The sequence below is a fragment of the Prenolepis imparis genome, unplaced genomic scaffold (genome assembly GCF_030444845.1).
Source record: "Prenolepis imparis isolate NDT839.2.m4 unplaced genomic scaffold, iyPreImpa1.0 SCAF_3, whole genome shotgun sequence".
Classification (NCBI taxonomy): domain Eukaryota; kingdom Metazoa; phylum Arthropoda; class Insecta; order Hymenoptera; family Formicidae; genus Prenolepis; species Prenolepis imparis.
The window spans coordinates 11,007,300-11,020,189 of NW_028141161.1; the positions used below are offsets into that span (position 1 = coordinate 11,007,300).

The 12,890-nt window shown below is 31.5% G+C and overlaps 3 protein-coding genes across 4 annotated transcripts in view; 1 reads left to right on the top strand and 2 right to left on the bottom strand.

The window, feature by feature from the left end:
• The first annotated feature begins 3,162 nt into the window (after positions 1–3,162).
• On the top strand, positions 3,163–8,282 carry LOC145934374 (focadhesin). The gene is made up of 9 exons (XM_083034735.1): positions 3,163–3,403; positions 3,484–3,549; positions 3,624–3,778; positions 3,908–4,099; positions 4,295–4,743; positions 4,876–5,760; positions 6,069–7,362; positions 7,451–7,778; positions 7,993–8,282. The coding sequence occupies exons 1-9, from the start codon at positions 3,350–3,352 to the stop codon at positions 8,149–8,151; spliced, it is 3,582 nt and encodes a 1,193-aa protein (XP_082890861.1). The 5' UTR covers positions 3,163–3,349; the 3' UTR covers positions 8,152–8,282.
• Positions 8,283–8,539: 257 nt separating this feature from the next.
• On the bottom strand, positions 8,540–10,342 carry LOC145934380 (lipid transport auxiliary protein 1). The gene is made up of 4 exons (XM_083034746.1): positions 10,024–10,342; positions 9,786–9,942; positions 9,510–9,729; positions 8,540–9,326 (listed from the first exon to the last, which is right to left on the bottom strand). The coding sequence occupies exons 1-4, from the start codon at positions 10,180–10,182 to the stop codon at positions 9,134–9,136; spliced, it is 729 nt and encodes a 242-aa protein (XP_082890872.1). The 5' UTR covers positions 10,183–10,342; the 3' UTR covers positions 8,540–9,133.
• Positions 10,343–10,504: 162 nt separating this feature from the next.
• The window catches only part of LOC145934376 (uncharacterized), a 119,417-nt gene continuing 117,031 nt past the window's right edge, over positions 10,505–12,890 (bottom strand). The window contains exons 1-5 of one of the 2 annotated variants that reach the window (XM_083034742.1): positions 12,720–12,861; positions 12,339–12,547; positions 11,670–12,080; positions 11,396–11,580; positions 10,511–10,962 (exon numbers count right to left, since the gene is read on the bottom strand). In XM_083034742.1, coding sequence (XP_082890868.1) covers positions 10,677–10,962; positions 11,396–11,580; positions 11,670–12,080; positions 12,339–12,512 — 1,056 coding nt within the window. In that variant the 5' untranslated portion in view covers positions 12,513–12,547; positions 12,720–12,861 and the 3' untranslated portion in view covers positions 10,511–10,676. Of the gene's footprint in view, positions 10,963–11,395; positions 11,581–11,669; positions 12,081–12,338; positions 12,548–12,719; positions 12,862–12,890 lie in introns of those variants that run through there. The other variant, XM_083034741.1, reaches the window with a different exon arrangement.

Sequence of the window (12,890 nt, forward strand, 5' to 3'; positions counted from 1 at the left end):
GTACTATTGAAATGTATAATCGATGAATTTTTGGCTCGTCTTAAAATATTAGAAATCGATACCTTTTTACTGCTGACCCTATGCGACGCATCCCTATTTTATGTATATCATATTAAAAAATTTGTACGCTGGTGTCTGCATGGTACGAAAAGATTCTGTAACCAATGCACTATTAAACTGTATCATCGATGAATTTTTGGCTCGTCTTAAAATATTGGAAATCGATACTTTTTACCGCTGACCCTATGCGACGCAACCTTATTTTATGTATATCAAGTTAAAAAATTTGTACGCTGGTGTCTGTTTGGTACCAAATGATTCTGTAATAAATGTACTATTAAAATGTATAATCGATGAATTTTTGGCTCGTCTTAAAATATTAGAAATTGATACATTTATGCCGCTGACCCTATGCGACGCATCCTTAATTTATGTATAGCAAATGAAAAAGTTTGTACGCTGTTGTCTGCTTGGTACCAAAAGATTCTGTAATAAATGTACTATTAAAATGTATAATCGATGAATTTTTGGCTCGTCTTAAAATATTAGAAATTGATACTATTTTGATGCGGACCCTGTGCGACGCACCCTTATTTTATGTTTATCATAATAAAAAATTTGTACGCTGGTGTCTGCATGGTACGAAAAGATTCTGTAATCAATGCACTATTAAAATGTATCATCGATGAATTTTTGGCTCGTCTTAAAATATTGGAAAGCGATACTTTTTACCGCTGAACCTATGCGACGCAACCTTATTTTATATATATCAAGTTAAAAAATTTGTACGCTGGTGTCTGTTTGGTACCAAATGATTCTGTAATCAATGTATTATTAAAATGTATAATCGATGAATTTTTGGCTCGTCTTAAAATATTAGAAATTGATACATTTATGCCGCTGACCCTATGCGACGCATCCTTAATTTATGTATAGCAAATGAAAAAGTTTGTACGCTGTTGTCTGCTTGGTACCAAAAGATTCTGTAATAAATGTACTATTAAAATGTATAATCGATGAATTTTTGGCTCGTCTTAAAATATTAGAAATTGATACTTTTTTGATGCGGACCCTGTGCGACGCACCCTTATTTTATGTTTATCATAATAAAAAATTTGTACGCTGGTGTCTGTTTGGTACCAAATGATTCTGTAATAAATGTACTATTAAAATGTATAATCGATGAATTTTTGGCTCGTCTTAAAATATTAGAAATTGATACTTTTTTGACGCGGACCCTATGCGACGCATCCTTATTTTATGTATATCATATTAAAAAATTTGTACGCTGGTGTCTGTTTGGTACCAAATAATTATGTATTCAATGTACTATTAAAATGTATAATCGATGAATTTTTGGCTCGTCTTAAAATATTGGAAATCGATACTTTTTACCGCTGACCCTATGCGACGCAACCTTATTTTATGTATATCAAGTTAAAAAATTTGTACGCTGGTGTCTGTTTGGTACCAAATGATTATGTATTCAATGTACTATTAAAATGTATAATCGATGAATTTTTGGCTCGTCTTAAAATATTAGAAATCGATACTTTTTTACCGCTGACCCTATGCGACGCATCCTTATTTTATGTTTATCATATTAAAAAATTTGTACGCTGGTGTCTGCTTGGTACCAAAAGATTCTGTAATCAATGTACTATTGAAATGTATAATCGATGAATTTTTGGCTCGTCTTAAAATATTAGAAATTGATACATTTATGCCGCTGACCCTATGCGACGCATCCTTATTTTATGTATATCATATTAAAAAATTTGTACGCTGGTGTCTGTTTGGTACCAAATAATTATGTATTCAATGTACTATTAAAATGTATAATCGATGAATTTTTGGCTCGTCTTAAAATATTGGAAATCGATACTTTTTACCGCTGACCCTATGCGACGCAACCTTATTTTATGTATATCAAGTTAAAAAATTTGTACGCTGGTGTCTGTTTGGTACCAAATGATTATGTATTCAATGTACTATTAAAATGTATAATCGATGAATTTTTGGCTCGTCTTAAAATATTAGAAATCGATACTTTTTTACCGCTGACCCTATGCGACGCATCCTTATTTTATGTTTATCATATTAAAAAATTTGTACGCTGGTGTCTGCTTGGTACCAAAAGATTCTGTAATCAATGTACTATTGAAATGTATAATCGATGAATTTTTGGCTCGTCTTAAAATATTAGAAATTGATACATTTATGCCGCTGACCCTATGCGACGCATCCTTAATTTATGTATAGCAAATGAAAATGTTTGTGCGCTGGTGTCTGCTTGGTACCAAAAGATTCTGTAATCAATGTACTATTGAAATGTATAATCGATGAATTTTTGGCTCGTGTTAAAATATTGGAAATCGATACTTTTTTGACGCGGACCCTGTGCGACGCATCCTTATTTTATGTTTATCGTTTTAAAAAATTTGTACGCTGTTGTCTGCATGGTACCAAAAGATTCTGTAATCAATGTACTATTAAAATGTATAATCGATGAATTTTTGGCTCGTCTTAAAATATTAGAAATGGATACTTTTTTGCCGCTGACCCTATGCGACGCATCCTTATTTTATGTATATCATATTAAAAAATTTGTACGCTGGTGTCTGCATGGTACCAAAAGATTCTGTAATCAATGTACTATTAAAATGTATAATCGATGAATTTTTGGCTCGTCTTAAAATATTAGAAATGGATACTTTTTTGCCGCTGACCCTATGCGACGCATCCTTATTTTATGTTTATCATATTAAAAAATTTGTACGCTGGTGTCTGCATGATACCAAAAGATGAAAAGATAAATATTATAATTGTTGTATAATATGTAATTAACGTACAAGCTGTTGATCTAGAATGCGCTACGAATAATTCGAAACATCATTCTATCTTTGTTCCATATTAGTAGCACATTCTCGACCGCAGCTTATATTGTATAGTTTCTAGTTTATATAAAATCGATGAATGGCGTAGCGCGCGCTTGTTGTTCTAGTTCTTTTTTGAAAAAGACATATTAAGTCGATTCTGGCAAGTATTATTGCCTCTTTTCCGCAAAAATATTTAGTTTTTTTAGATAGGGATATATATATCTTGTCTACTGCGCATGGCTATTTCTTAAATTTAACAGCTGATATGACAAGATGGCGAGCATCATGGACAGTATTGCTTATATATAAATTAGGTTATAATTATGTTTATTATTCTAACATGTGGGAAAGACAGGTCTAATATTACTTAAGAGTTCACATATATCCTCGTTTGAGTGTATTTTTACAAACGTTTATTAAGAATAAAGCTTGTATAAATGATAATTTAATATAGATAACATAGATACACCATGGATGAAATCGATTATAAATTAAAATCACAAAATCCTATTTTAATATCACATGTAAATATCAATAATATTAAATATTAGTTACATATTTATACTTGATACAATTATATTGTTATTCAATTGTTTTTCTACAGGCAATATCCAAATTGATTGATACAATCAAGAAAAAGTTAGAAGTAGAAGAAAAGGATATTTCAAAGGTGAATAAAACATTTTAATTTCAATGATGATAATGAATATGATTAACTTAATTTTATATATTTTTTCTTTGCAGATAGCAGAATTTAAATTGCTCTCAACTAAATGCAACAGCGATGATTTTGTAGTCAGTACATCTGGATGTCAAGCATTGATTGTACTTGTTGAAATTGGATTATGGGATGTCAAATCTGCATTAGCAAGCTTTATGGCATGCTTATCTTCTTCAAAGTATGTGCATATTAAACAAAACAGCTATCAATAATATACATAGATATTATACAAATGATATTATAGATATTTATTTTAATTCATCGTCATCATTGTACTTATTATACTTATTATAATTAAAATTTGCAGAAATTATCATGCAATTACTATAGCTGTGGGTCAACTCTTGATATTGGATTGGAAAATGCAAAATGAACACAACGGATATACTCTTCAAGTGCCTACGCAGCATCCATTTATCACAATCCTAAATCAGGAAAAGCTCAGCTGGAGATCTGTGTTGAATCAAATGAAACTTATTATGTATCATCATGATAAACGGTATGTTTTTTTTATAATATATGTACTAATTTATAAATTTTCATAAACATAAAAGGTGTCTATTAAAGATTAAGAAAAATATAATTGATAGAATAAATAGAAAGATGAAATATGCTCTGTCCAATTTTTTTCAATTGAAAAAAATAATTTCTATACTAAAATTATACACTAAATTTAAATTTATTCAAATTTTAGTGTTATGGAACAAAGCATAGAGCTATTACGACCTGTATTCATGTATATATTGTGTAATCCTTCCATGGACTTATGCGAAAGCTGCAAACGTGAGACGTGGCAACTTGTAATCAAATCTAGTAACACTTTGGATTTACAAGCAGAGATTTTACTCTGGTTGTGTACGAATCGGATAGATATTTGCGTCGATGCGAATTATCGAGTGCTTGAACTCGCCGAAGTATCGTTATTGAAAGGAGACAAAGAGTATTGCACGACTTTGATACCTTTAATCGCGTCTTTGATAATGCAGCTTTTGGAATACGGGCACGACTCGGTGCAAAATTTTTGCACAATATTGGATCTGATCGAACGAGCTTGTGATGATATAGGAAATATCACGATAGCTATGATGATGGAAATAATCTTAGTATGTCCCGCTGCTTATTTGCTCAATGCTCTTCAGATATGTAAGTATTTAACAAACGACATATAATTATCAATATAAAAATAATATAATCTAAAATAATAATAAAATTATCACTTCAAAAAATAGATTTAAAATTTCGCGAGTTTTGATCTTTATCGATTTTATATTATAGGTACAGTGATCGTGGACAAAATGCCGTGCAACATCATATTATTAAATGCGTTAGCTGCATCCTTATTAAAATGGCTGGCTTATCCATCACTATTGTGTTCTGATGCATTAGCAGTAGCAAAAGAATTATTAATCAGAATAATGTCACAAAAACCAATAGACAATAGTGACGGTATCGTCTCTAACAAAACGCTGCTCATGTTCAGCCACAGCAATAGATATATCCAATTTTATACAGAACTCATTCGCAGTCTATATTCTCTGGAAAACGACATTCTATCGTGGTTGGAAAACTTATCACTCGCACCGATCGATCTAAGATACATGTGCAAGCTTATTTTATGTGGGATCTTCCTATACAGCGATGAGCCCATCGTTGTACAGAAAACCTGCGACATTCTCGTACAAATAGCGCGGGAGATCAACTCCTTCGCATCGCACGTTCTATCCCTACTGTTACATAAATTAACCAAGTCTCGCGATAGCTCTACCTTGAAGTACCTGCTGCTAGCCGTCCCCGAGTTCGCCATGTCCAAGGAGAACTTGCCAATTGTTATCCACACGATGGACACGATGTTGAACAGCGGCAAGCCGCTGAAGTACTTCGCGATCCAGCTCTACACGAAGGCGTTGGAGAAGGAGCCGCGCTGCTATCGCTTCATATCCGCTGCCTTGATGGATACTATGGAGACTGATCGCAGTTGGCATTCGGACGTGACGTGTGCTCAGGCGATCAAATACATCTGCGAGAATCGACCCGAGCACGGCGAGGAACTTGTACCGCTGCTGTCGCAGATCCTGAATCGCTGCGTCGATCTGAACGGCGGTGCTGCTAGCGCGCTCGCACTCAACAGCATCTCTGCTCTGTGCAAATTTGCGGTGATAGGTACAATATATCATTAAATTTATTATCTTTAGTGCATCCTTTTTTAAATATTGTATTATATAGTATTATCTACAGTATATAAAGGAATATCTAATAAAACTATAATATAATATTATATGTAATATTATATTAATATTATATTAATATAATATATAATTAATAATATATATTAATATAATTAATTGTAATATATTAATAATATAATATTAATATTATTATAAGTTTTATTAAATACTCCTTTTTTATATGTTATATAATTCTTTATAAGACCAAAAGTTTTCATACAAAACATATTACGATTTTGACAGGCATCTACTCTACCTGGCAGGTATTAGCTCCAAAGATGCGTAAGGAAAAACGCACTGTGGTGCTAGAGAGTCTGTGCGAGCTCTTCGCGGACATTCCCTCGTATCCGTTTCGTGCTAGTGACGACTATGATAAATTCATCGTTGACATCGTGACGCTTCTGTGGAGTTACGCAATTTGTGAAGACACGAGGGTCGCGGAAGCGGCGTTCAAGGCGTTGAGATCTTATCATTTGGAACGAGTTCCTCTAAGCGCTTTGCCCCTGGACTTTCGAGCGGATCTCGTAGTGTCCTGCGCATATCCTGGAAAGGTGGCTAATGAAGCTGACAAGCCCGAAGATGTGTTGCAATATATCCCGGGCACTTGTTGGATTCAGATGTTGAAGAAGGTGAACAAAAGCGTTTTGTCGGCAGCCGGAGATCTTCTGATTTTTTATATCGAGGACGAATTGAGCGGCTTGAAGTCGCGAATATACACATGGCCGCAAGGAGAACCGCACAATTACAAGTATTTGCCAGAGAGGAGCGTGATAAGAACTGTCGGCGAATATCTGAGACGAGGCAACAAGGCGGATCCGAGCAATCAGAGAGCCATGATGGAATGTCTGCGCATATTCGCGTACAAGTATAAAAAACCATTACCAAATGTAAAATGGGATTTCTTGAAGGAAACCATGCAGATATCGCAGGAGGCTAAAGAGTACAGTCTGTCCATCGCGAGTCGCCACTGTCAAATCTCTGCATCGGCGAAATTGCTCACGGAGAGTTTCCTATCGATGTACATATCCGCATCGGAAGCTGGTCGATTGTTGCTAAATGAGAAACATTTAGTGCTTTACTCGAATCTCGACGAGCTGTGCCAAGCCATTCAGCCCAATTCTCTGAAACAATTTCTCGAAACCTCTCTATATTACATCATTGAGAAAATCTCACTCAATGACGAAAGATCGGTCGATTTGTTCAACTACTTTATGTCGTCGTACGTCACCGCTTTGAAGAGCAACGTGATACATATAGGAAACCGCACGCTACTTATCAATATGTTGGAAGAGATATTAGAGAAAGTCGACTTAATATCTAAATATTTCGAGAAATATCTTGCAGCCGTGATGGAATTATTAGCCAAAGACATCGAAAGAATGACGTCACCTAGCATCTGGTGGGAAGTGACGCCGAAAAAACTAAGAAACGCCATCGCTGTTAGAACTGAAGTATCTTTCAGGGAATCTTTCAATTCTATTAGCTCACCACTCACTTGGCTAAATGAACCTATCAATGTAGCTGCGTCCAATCCTGAGTAAATATTAAGAATTATAATGATTATAATAGATTTAGTTTTCAGGCAAGGATTGCCCAATAAAAATAATATCTTTTTCTTTTTACAGGATGCAAAAATATTTGTTAGAAAATATACAAAAAGTGCAGACTAACTTGAGATTGGAGAAATCTTGTGATCTTGGATCTCAAAAAGATTGGATTTTAAGTTTCATGAGTCACATTGATGCGCTTATACTGGAAACATCAGAAGAAAAAAACAATATAATATTTTACTGTGACATCTTATTTGTCTCGATCATCTGTTTGTCGGGCATGGATTGCTTATTGCCGAAAAAAGAATTATTAACTATTTTGCGAGATGACAGGACAAGATTGTTCCCGCAGGCCCTTTCTGTGCTTATTGATCGACAAATGTGGAAGTCCATATCTTGTCAGGTATGTATAAAAATATTTATGCAAAATATTTTAATAAATAAATTATAAAGATTTTGAATATCGTATTATATATTTATCAACTTAAGAAAAAAACGTTACCTTTACAATATTACAATCGTCGAAACTTTTCGTCGTGTGTGAAAACGAATAATACACATATATAATACATAAATATATGATATATATGTATAAATCGTACTGATGATTTGTTTAGATTATGAAATGGCTGAATCACATGAGGACTAGTTCTGTACCTGATGTGTATATATCTGCGTTTCAAAGCGCATTAATCTTATTAAGGCATGAAGAAGACTATAATTTACAGTGGACAAATTACTTATCAGTCAAAACTTATATTCCCACTTATAACTAAAAAATGTATTTACATAAAGTATTTTTATATAAAAAAATGGAAGATTTTATATTGAACTGATTTACTTATTTGTATTACACTTCAGCCTTACGCTTCATTAATAATATTAAATCCTATAACTATAATGAATAATTTATATGTTTTCCTGACAATTTTATTCTCTATACTTTATTGCTAATAGAATAATAATTACGACAAATTCTGATAAGTTCATATGCTTAGGTCTATCTTATTATAGCATAATTAATATCCAATTCGTTAGATCGTTAAACATTTCTACATTTAAACAGTAAGATGTAGAAACAGATATGCTAATTCATCATTGTTGAAAAATATAAATATTAAAAAAAAAGATAATTATATATTATCTTTTAATTATTTTAGATATTTTCTTGAATTTAGGGATATGTGTGTAAATTTATGCGCTGCGTGTTTTTAAATTTTAATGAATTATTTGAAATCAATGAAGAAGATAATTTAATAATAATGAGTTATATAATAATAAATTAGTGACTTAATGCTCTAATATCATCATGAAAATTACTAATGATAAAGTAAACGCTTTAAAAAATTTTGTTACTAATTTTCTAATTCGACGACTTTTATACTGTTTATATATACATCGGTACTTGTCAAAACTGTGTAATTTTACAAGCAATATTTATGCAAAAAGTGTGAAAACTTTATTTTATATAAGAGACTGACTTTTGTATAAATATAAATTTATATAAGTAGTAAATAAATTTGAAGAAAACAAACATTCGTTGTCTATAAAATATATTATTCGACTAATACTGATATTAAACTTGAATAGAATGTGAAAACCTCTCTTACTTATCATAAAAGTAAAAATGCATTTTAATGATTTCCCTAACTAAATCGGACGTTTCATTTGCATATAATAGTTTCGTAAAATTATTTCATCTCAGTATCTACCTACAATTCCTCGTCACATATGTTGTATGTGACGGCACTCATAATGCTACACGGACGTCTCGCTATTGTCTAATGTCATTACTGTTAAAGTATTAGGTCTCGCGCCAGTTAGAATCTGTTCTTCTGGTGGACGCATTCGTGGTTCTAAAATATTTCTCTTTGTCTCCACGTTCTTCTTGATTGGTGTACGACTAGGACTAGACTTTCTACTGCTCGGATATGATTTCAACAAACGCGCCCTATAAATAATAAATAATTTATAAATAATTTTAATAAATACTTTGACTAATATGAATACCTAAATAAATACTTTAAGTAATATAAATATTTTAAATTATATTCTTTCTTTCTCAGTAATATTTAAGACATATTCGATTAGTTACAAAGCAAATCAATAAGTAGACATTCTGAATTATACTTACGCATCCATTAATTTTAGAAACAAACGAGTATATACTTGATATTCCTCGTCGCCGAATTCAGTAGGATCGTGTCTCGCGTGTTCGTACAAATCACAAAACTGATGTATTAAACGCTGACCATTTCCATTTAATGGAGTGGCAAGTGTGGTAAGTAAGTACGCTCTTAGATTCTCTGAAGGATGTCTCTTCAGACAATTGTCATACCTTGTAATCTCCGCTTCTGCAAACACAGATGATATGAAATAGCATTAATACAACGATACAATGATAACGTACCTAAGGTTTTAACATCGTCAACTGCTTTCAATCTATAATAATGTGGCGGAGCTTGACCTCCTGGAGTCAAAATGTACCTAGGATCACTGATGAGTTGCGGTTCATATTGGATCCTAGGTATAACTTCAATCCTCCTCTCTATTTCCTTTTTCAAAGACTAAAACATTTATTAAATAATAATAATACAGTGTGACATATATAACAGGTTAACCTTAAAGTATTAAATTGTGAGACGCACTTTTTTCGCATCGTGTCCTATAGGGATATGAGGACCCCGACGAGATCTAAGAGCAAATCTCATGATTTGTCGTTTCGCGAAGATAAACAGCAATAATATTGTTAAAACGCCCGCTGCTATAAATATCACTATCGTTACACCAGATAATTCTTCTGTCATTTTTGTACAACAATCGAGGCGATCTGCCTCCGCCAATAATAATTGTCAACAAACACCAATTTTTATAAGCAAATCGTGTATCACATCAGAACAGAGTGACATAAACTATGACTTGAACTCTCGAATGAAAAAATTTCCAATCACTGATCGGCGCACAGAGTCACTGATTTCACGCGCATCTCGCCAAAGTGCAGACGAAACGTCAGAAATAATTTATCGTGATTACATTTATATATGTATATGTATACACATATTTTTTTATTAAGTCAGAAAATATTTAATCCAATATTACTTTAATAATTAAAGTTTTTTTTGCTGACTTTATCTGTCTTATTAATATTGAAATCTGGAAATACATTTAAGAACTATAAAAAATTAGAAATTTTGAATTAAAAAAATCTTTAATTCTCCTAAATAAATTCATTAATTAGAGAAAATTTTTGTAACAATCAATTTTTTAAATTATTTTTTTTTTTAGATTTTACTTAACGATTCTACATATTCTTTAAGATATTTTCTATGGGTTTTCTGAATAACGTTTCATTGACGGCAGTGACTTCGGCCATTAGACTTTTCTGTTCTTGAGACAGTACTATATTCATTTTTAAAAATGACAATACAAGTTTTCCAAAGGTTTTATCTTTAGAATAATAAAGCGCCTTTCCTGAGAGTAGTTTTGTAATTTTGTCAATCATATTCTGATCCAGTCTTACAGATAAGAAATTTTGCAATATAGATATGTGCCACGACTTTAACTCCTTGACATTTGCAAGAAACTCTCTGCAAAGAGAAACATTCATTTTAATTAACAAATTATTATATTTCTTAAAATATAAGAATTTTTAAAAATAAGACAGAATAATGTATTTACATAAAATAATTATTCTTTCAGTTCTTTAAAAATAAATCGTAAAAATAAATCTAAAAATTATTTAATTTTATAGTTTATTTGGATATTTGAATAATAGATTCTTAGCAGTATTAAATTTTGTATTCTTGTTCATGTGGGCAGAAATAATGTTTTATTATAATAAAAAAATTTAATTAATATTTTTCAAAGAATGCTAATGTTATTAGATACGATTTGGAAAAATATTATGTAAATCTGAGAAATAAATAATATAACATAAAGAATGTATTAATTTCTATCTAAAAATTCTGAAGAATAATTATTATGTGTATATAAAAAATAGTACATAATTATAAAACATACTCTAAAAGAACTATTTTCTTCTCCAAATCAAATGTGTTCGCAATAGTAGTGATCAACATTGTATCTTTCAACTCAGCATTGAGAAGAGGAATGAATATAAACTGCTGAATCTCATCAGGAAAGTTTTTAATACATTCCACAATTGCAGATGACAATAAACGGGATGGCTCTTCAAGTTCGATTATCTGTAACAATATGAAGAATAATTGATTTATAAGAAAAGAATAATAGATAAATATATTCAGTAATATTATTAATTATTTAATATATATACCTTTGGCAGCAACAAATGTGTGCACAATATATTGAAATATTTTATTCTCTGTTCAATAGTCATATGGTTCATAGACGCACACAGATTATAAACACCCTTTGAACTTAATTTTCCTGCCATTTCATCCACCACTGGGATAAGATCTTCATTGGACAGATTTTCTAATTGAGCAAAGTCTAGTCTGCCATTATTTCGTTCTAAACTTTCACAAGCAGACTCTAAAATATCACATCTTTGTGGCGATGTAGCAACAGATTTTTCAGATTCTACAATTGTTCTCTCAGCTTGTGAAAAGTAAAATTGAGTAGATGGTAGCAGTTGGTCATGTATTATCTGTGATTCATTCATTTGATTTGATTCATTATTATCATTATCACTGTTTTCGCTTTCTGAACATATTTCTTCTTCATTCTAAAAATTAAATAATTTACATATAGCCTATTAAATTATTTCTATGCATACATAATTTAAAATAATCTAACTTATTATATACAAATAATTTCAATTTCATGTAGAAGAAAAAAAATTGATGATTTAAAAATTAAATACTTTACTAAGTAAATTAAGTTTGCAACATTTTCTCTGAGAGATTGTAATTCATAAGAAATATATATAACAATAAAGAAATATTGAAAAAAATTTAAAGATCATGTCAAATGCAATTCTAACCTCTCCTGCTATCATTTTCCACATCGGATTAGCCTGGGCAATATTATCCTTCATCATTTCCCTGATAGAATCGAGTCTCGCTTTGGTCTCCTCTGATAACGTGTACTTTTCGAAAAAGATCTCCGTATCTTCTCGCATCAATTCGCTCATGTTGTGTTGTCTCGCACGTTTCATTTGACATTGCAGATCAATAACACGTGGGCTTCTCTCTGGAATACAAAATAAATAAATTTTTTTCAAGAGATATTTAGCGCACTTATTAACAAATTATTTTTTTAACAAGCATTTATCTAATTGCAAACTTATATATTAAATATAGTTATTATATTATTATATGTAACTTAACATATGAAATAATAATATTTTAGAATATAATCGTACATTGATCAACAAGTCATATATTATTTCGTAGATTCTTCATTTACTGAACCACGTGAGCTCTGAGCTATATCGTGAGCTTTATAAAAAATAAAAAAAAAATAAAGAATGAGTGCACTATACACGTCCCTGGTACGTCGTCGTGCGTGGTTCATCGCGTCGCGATGAGTCAAG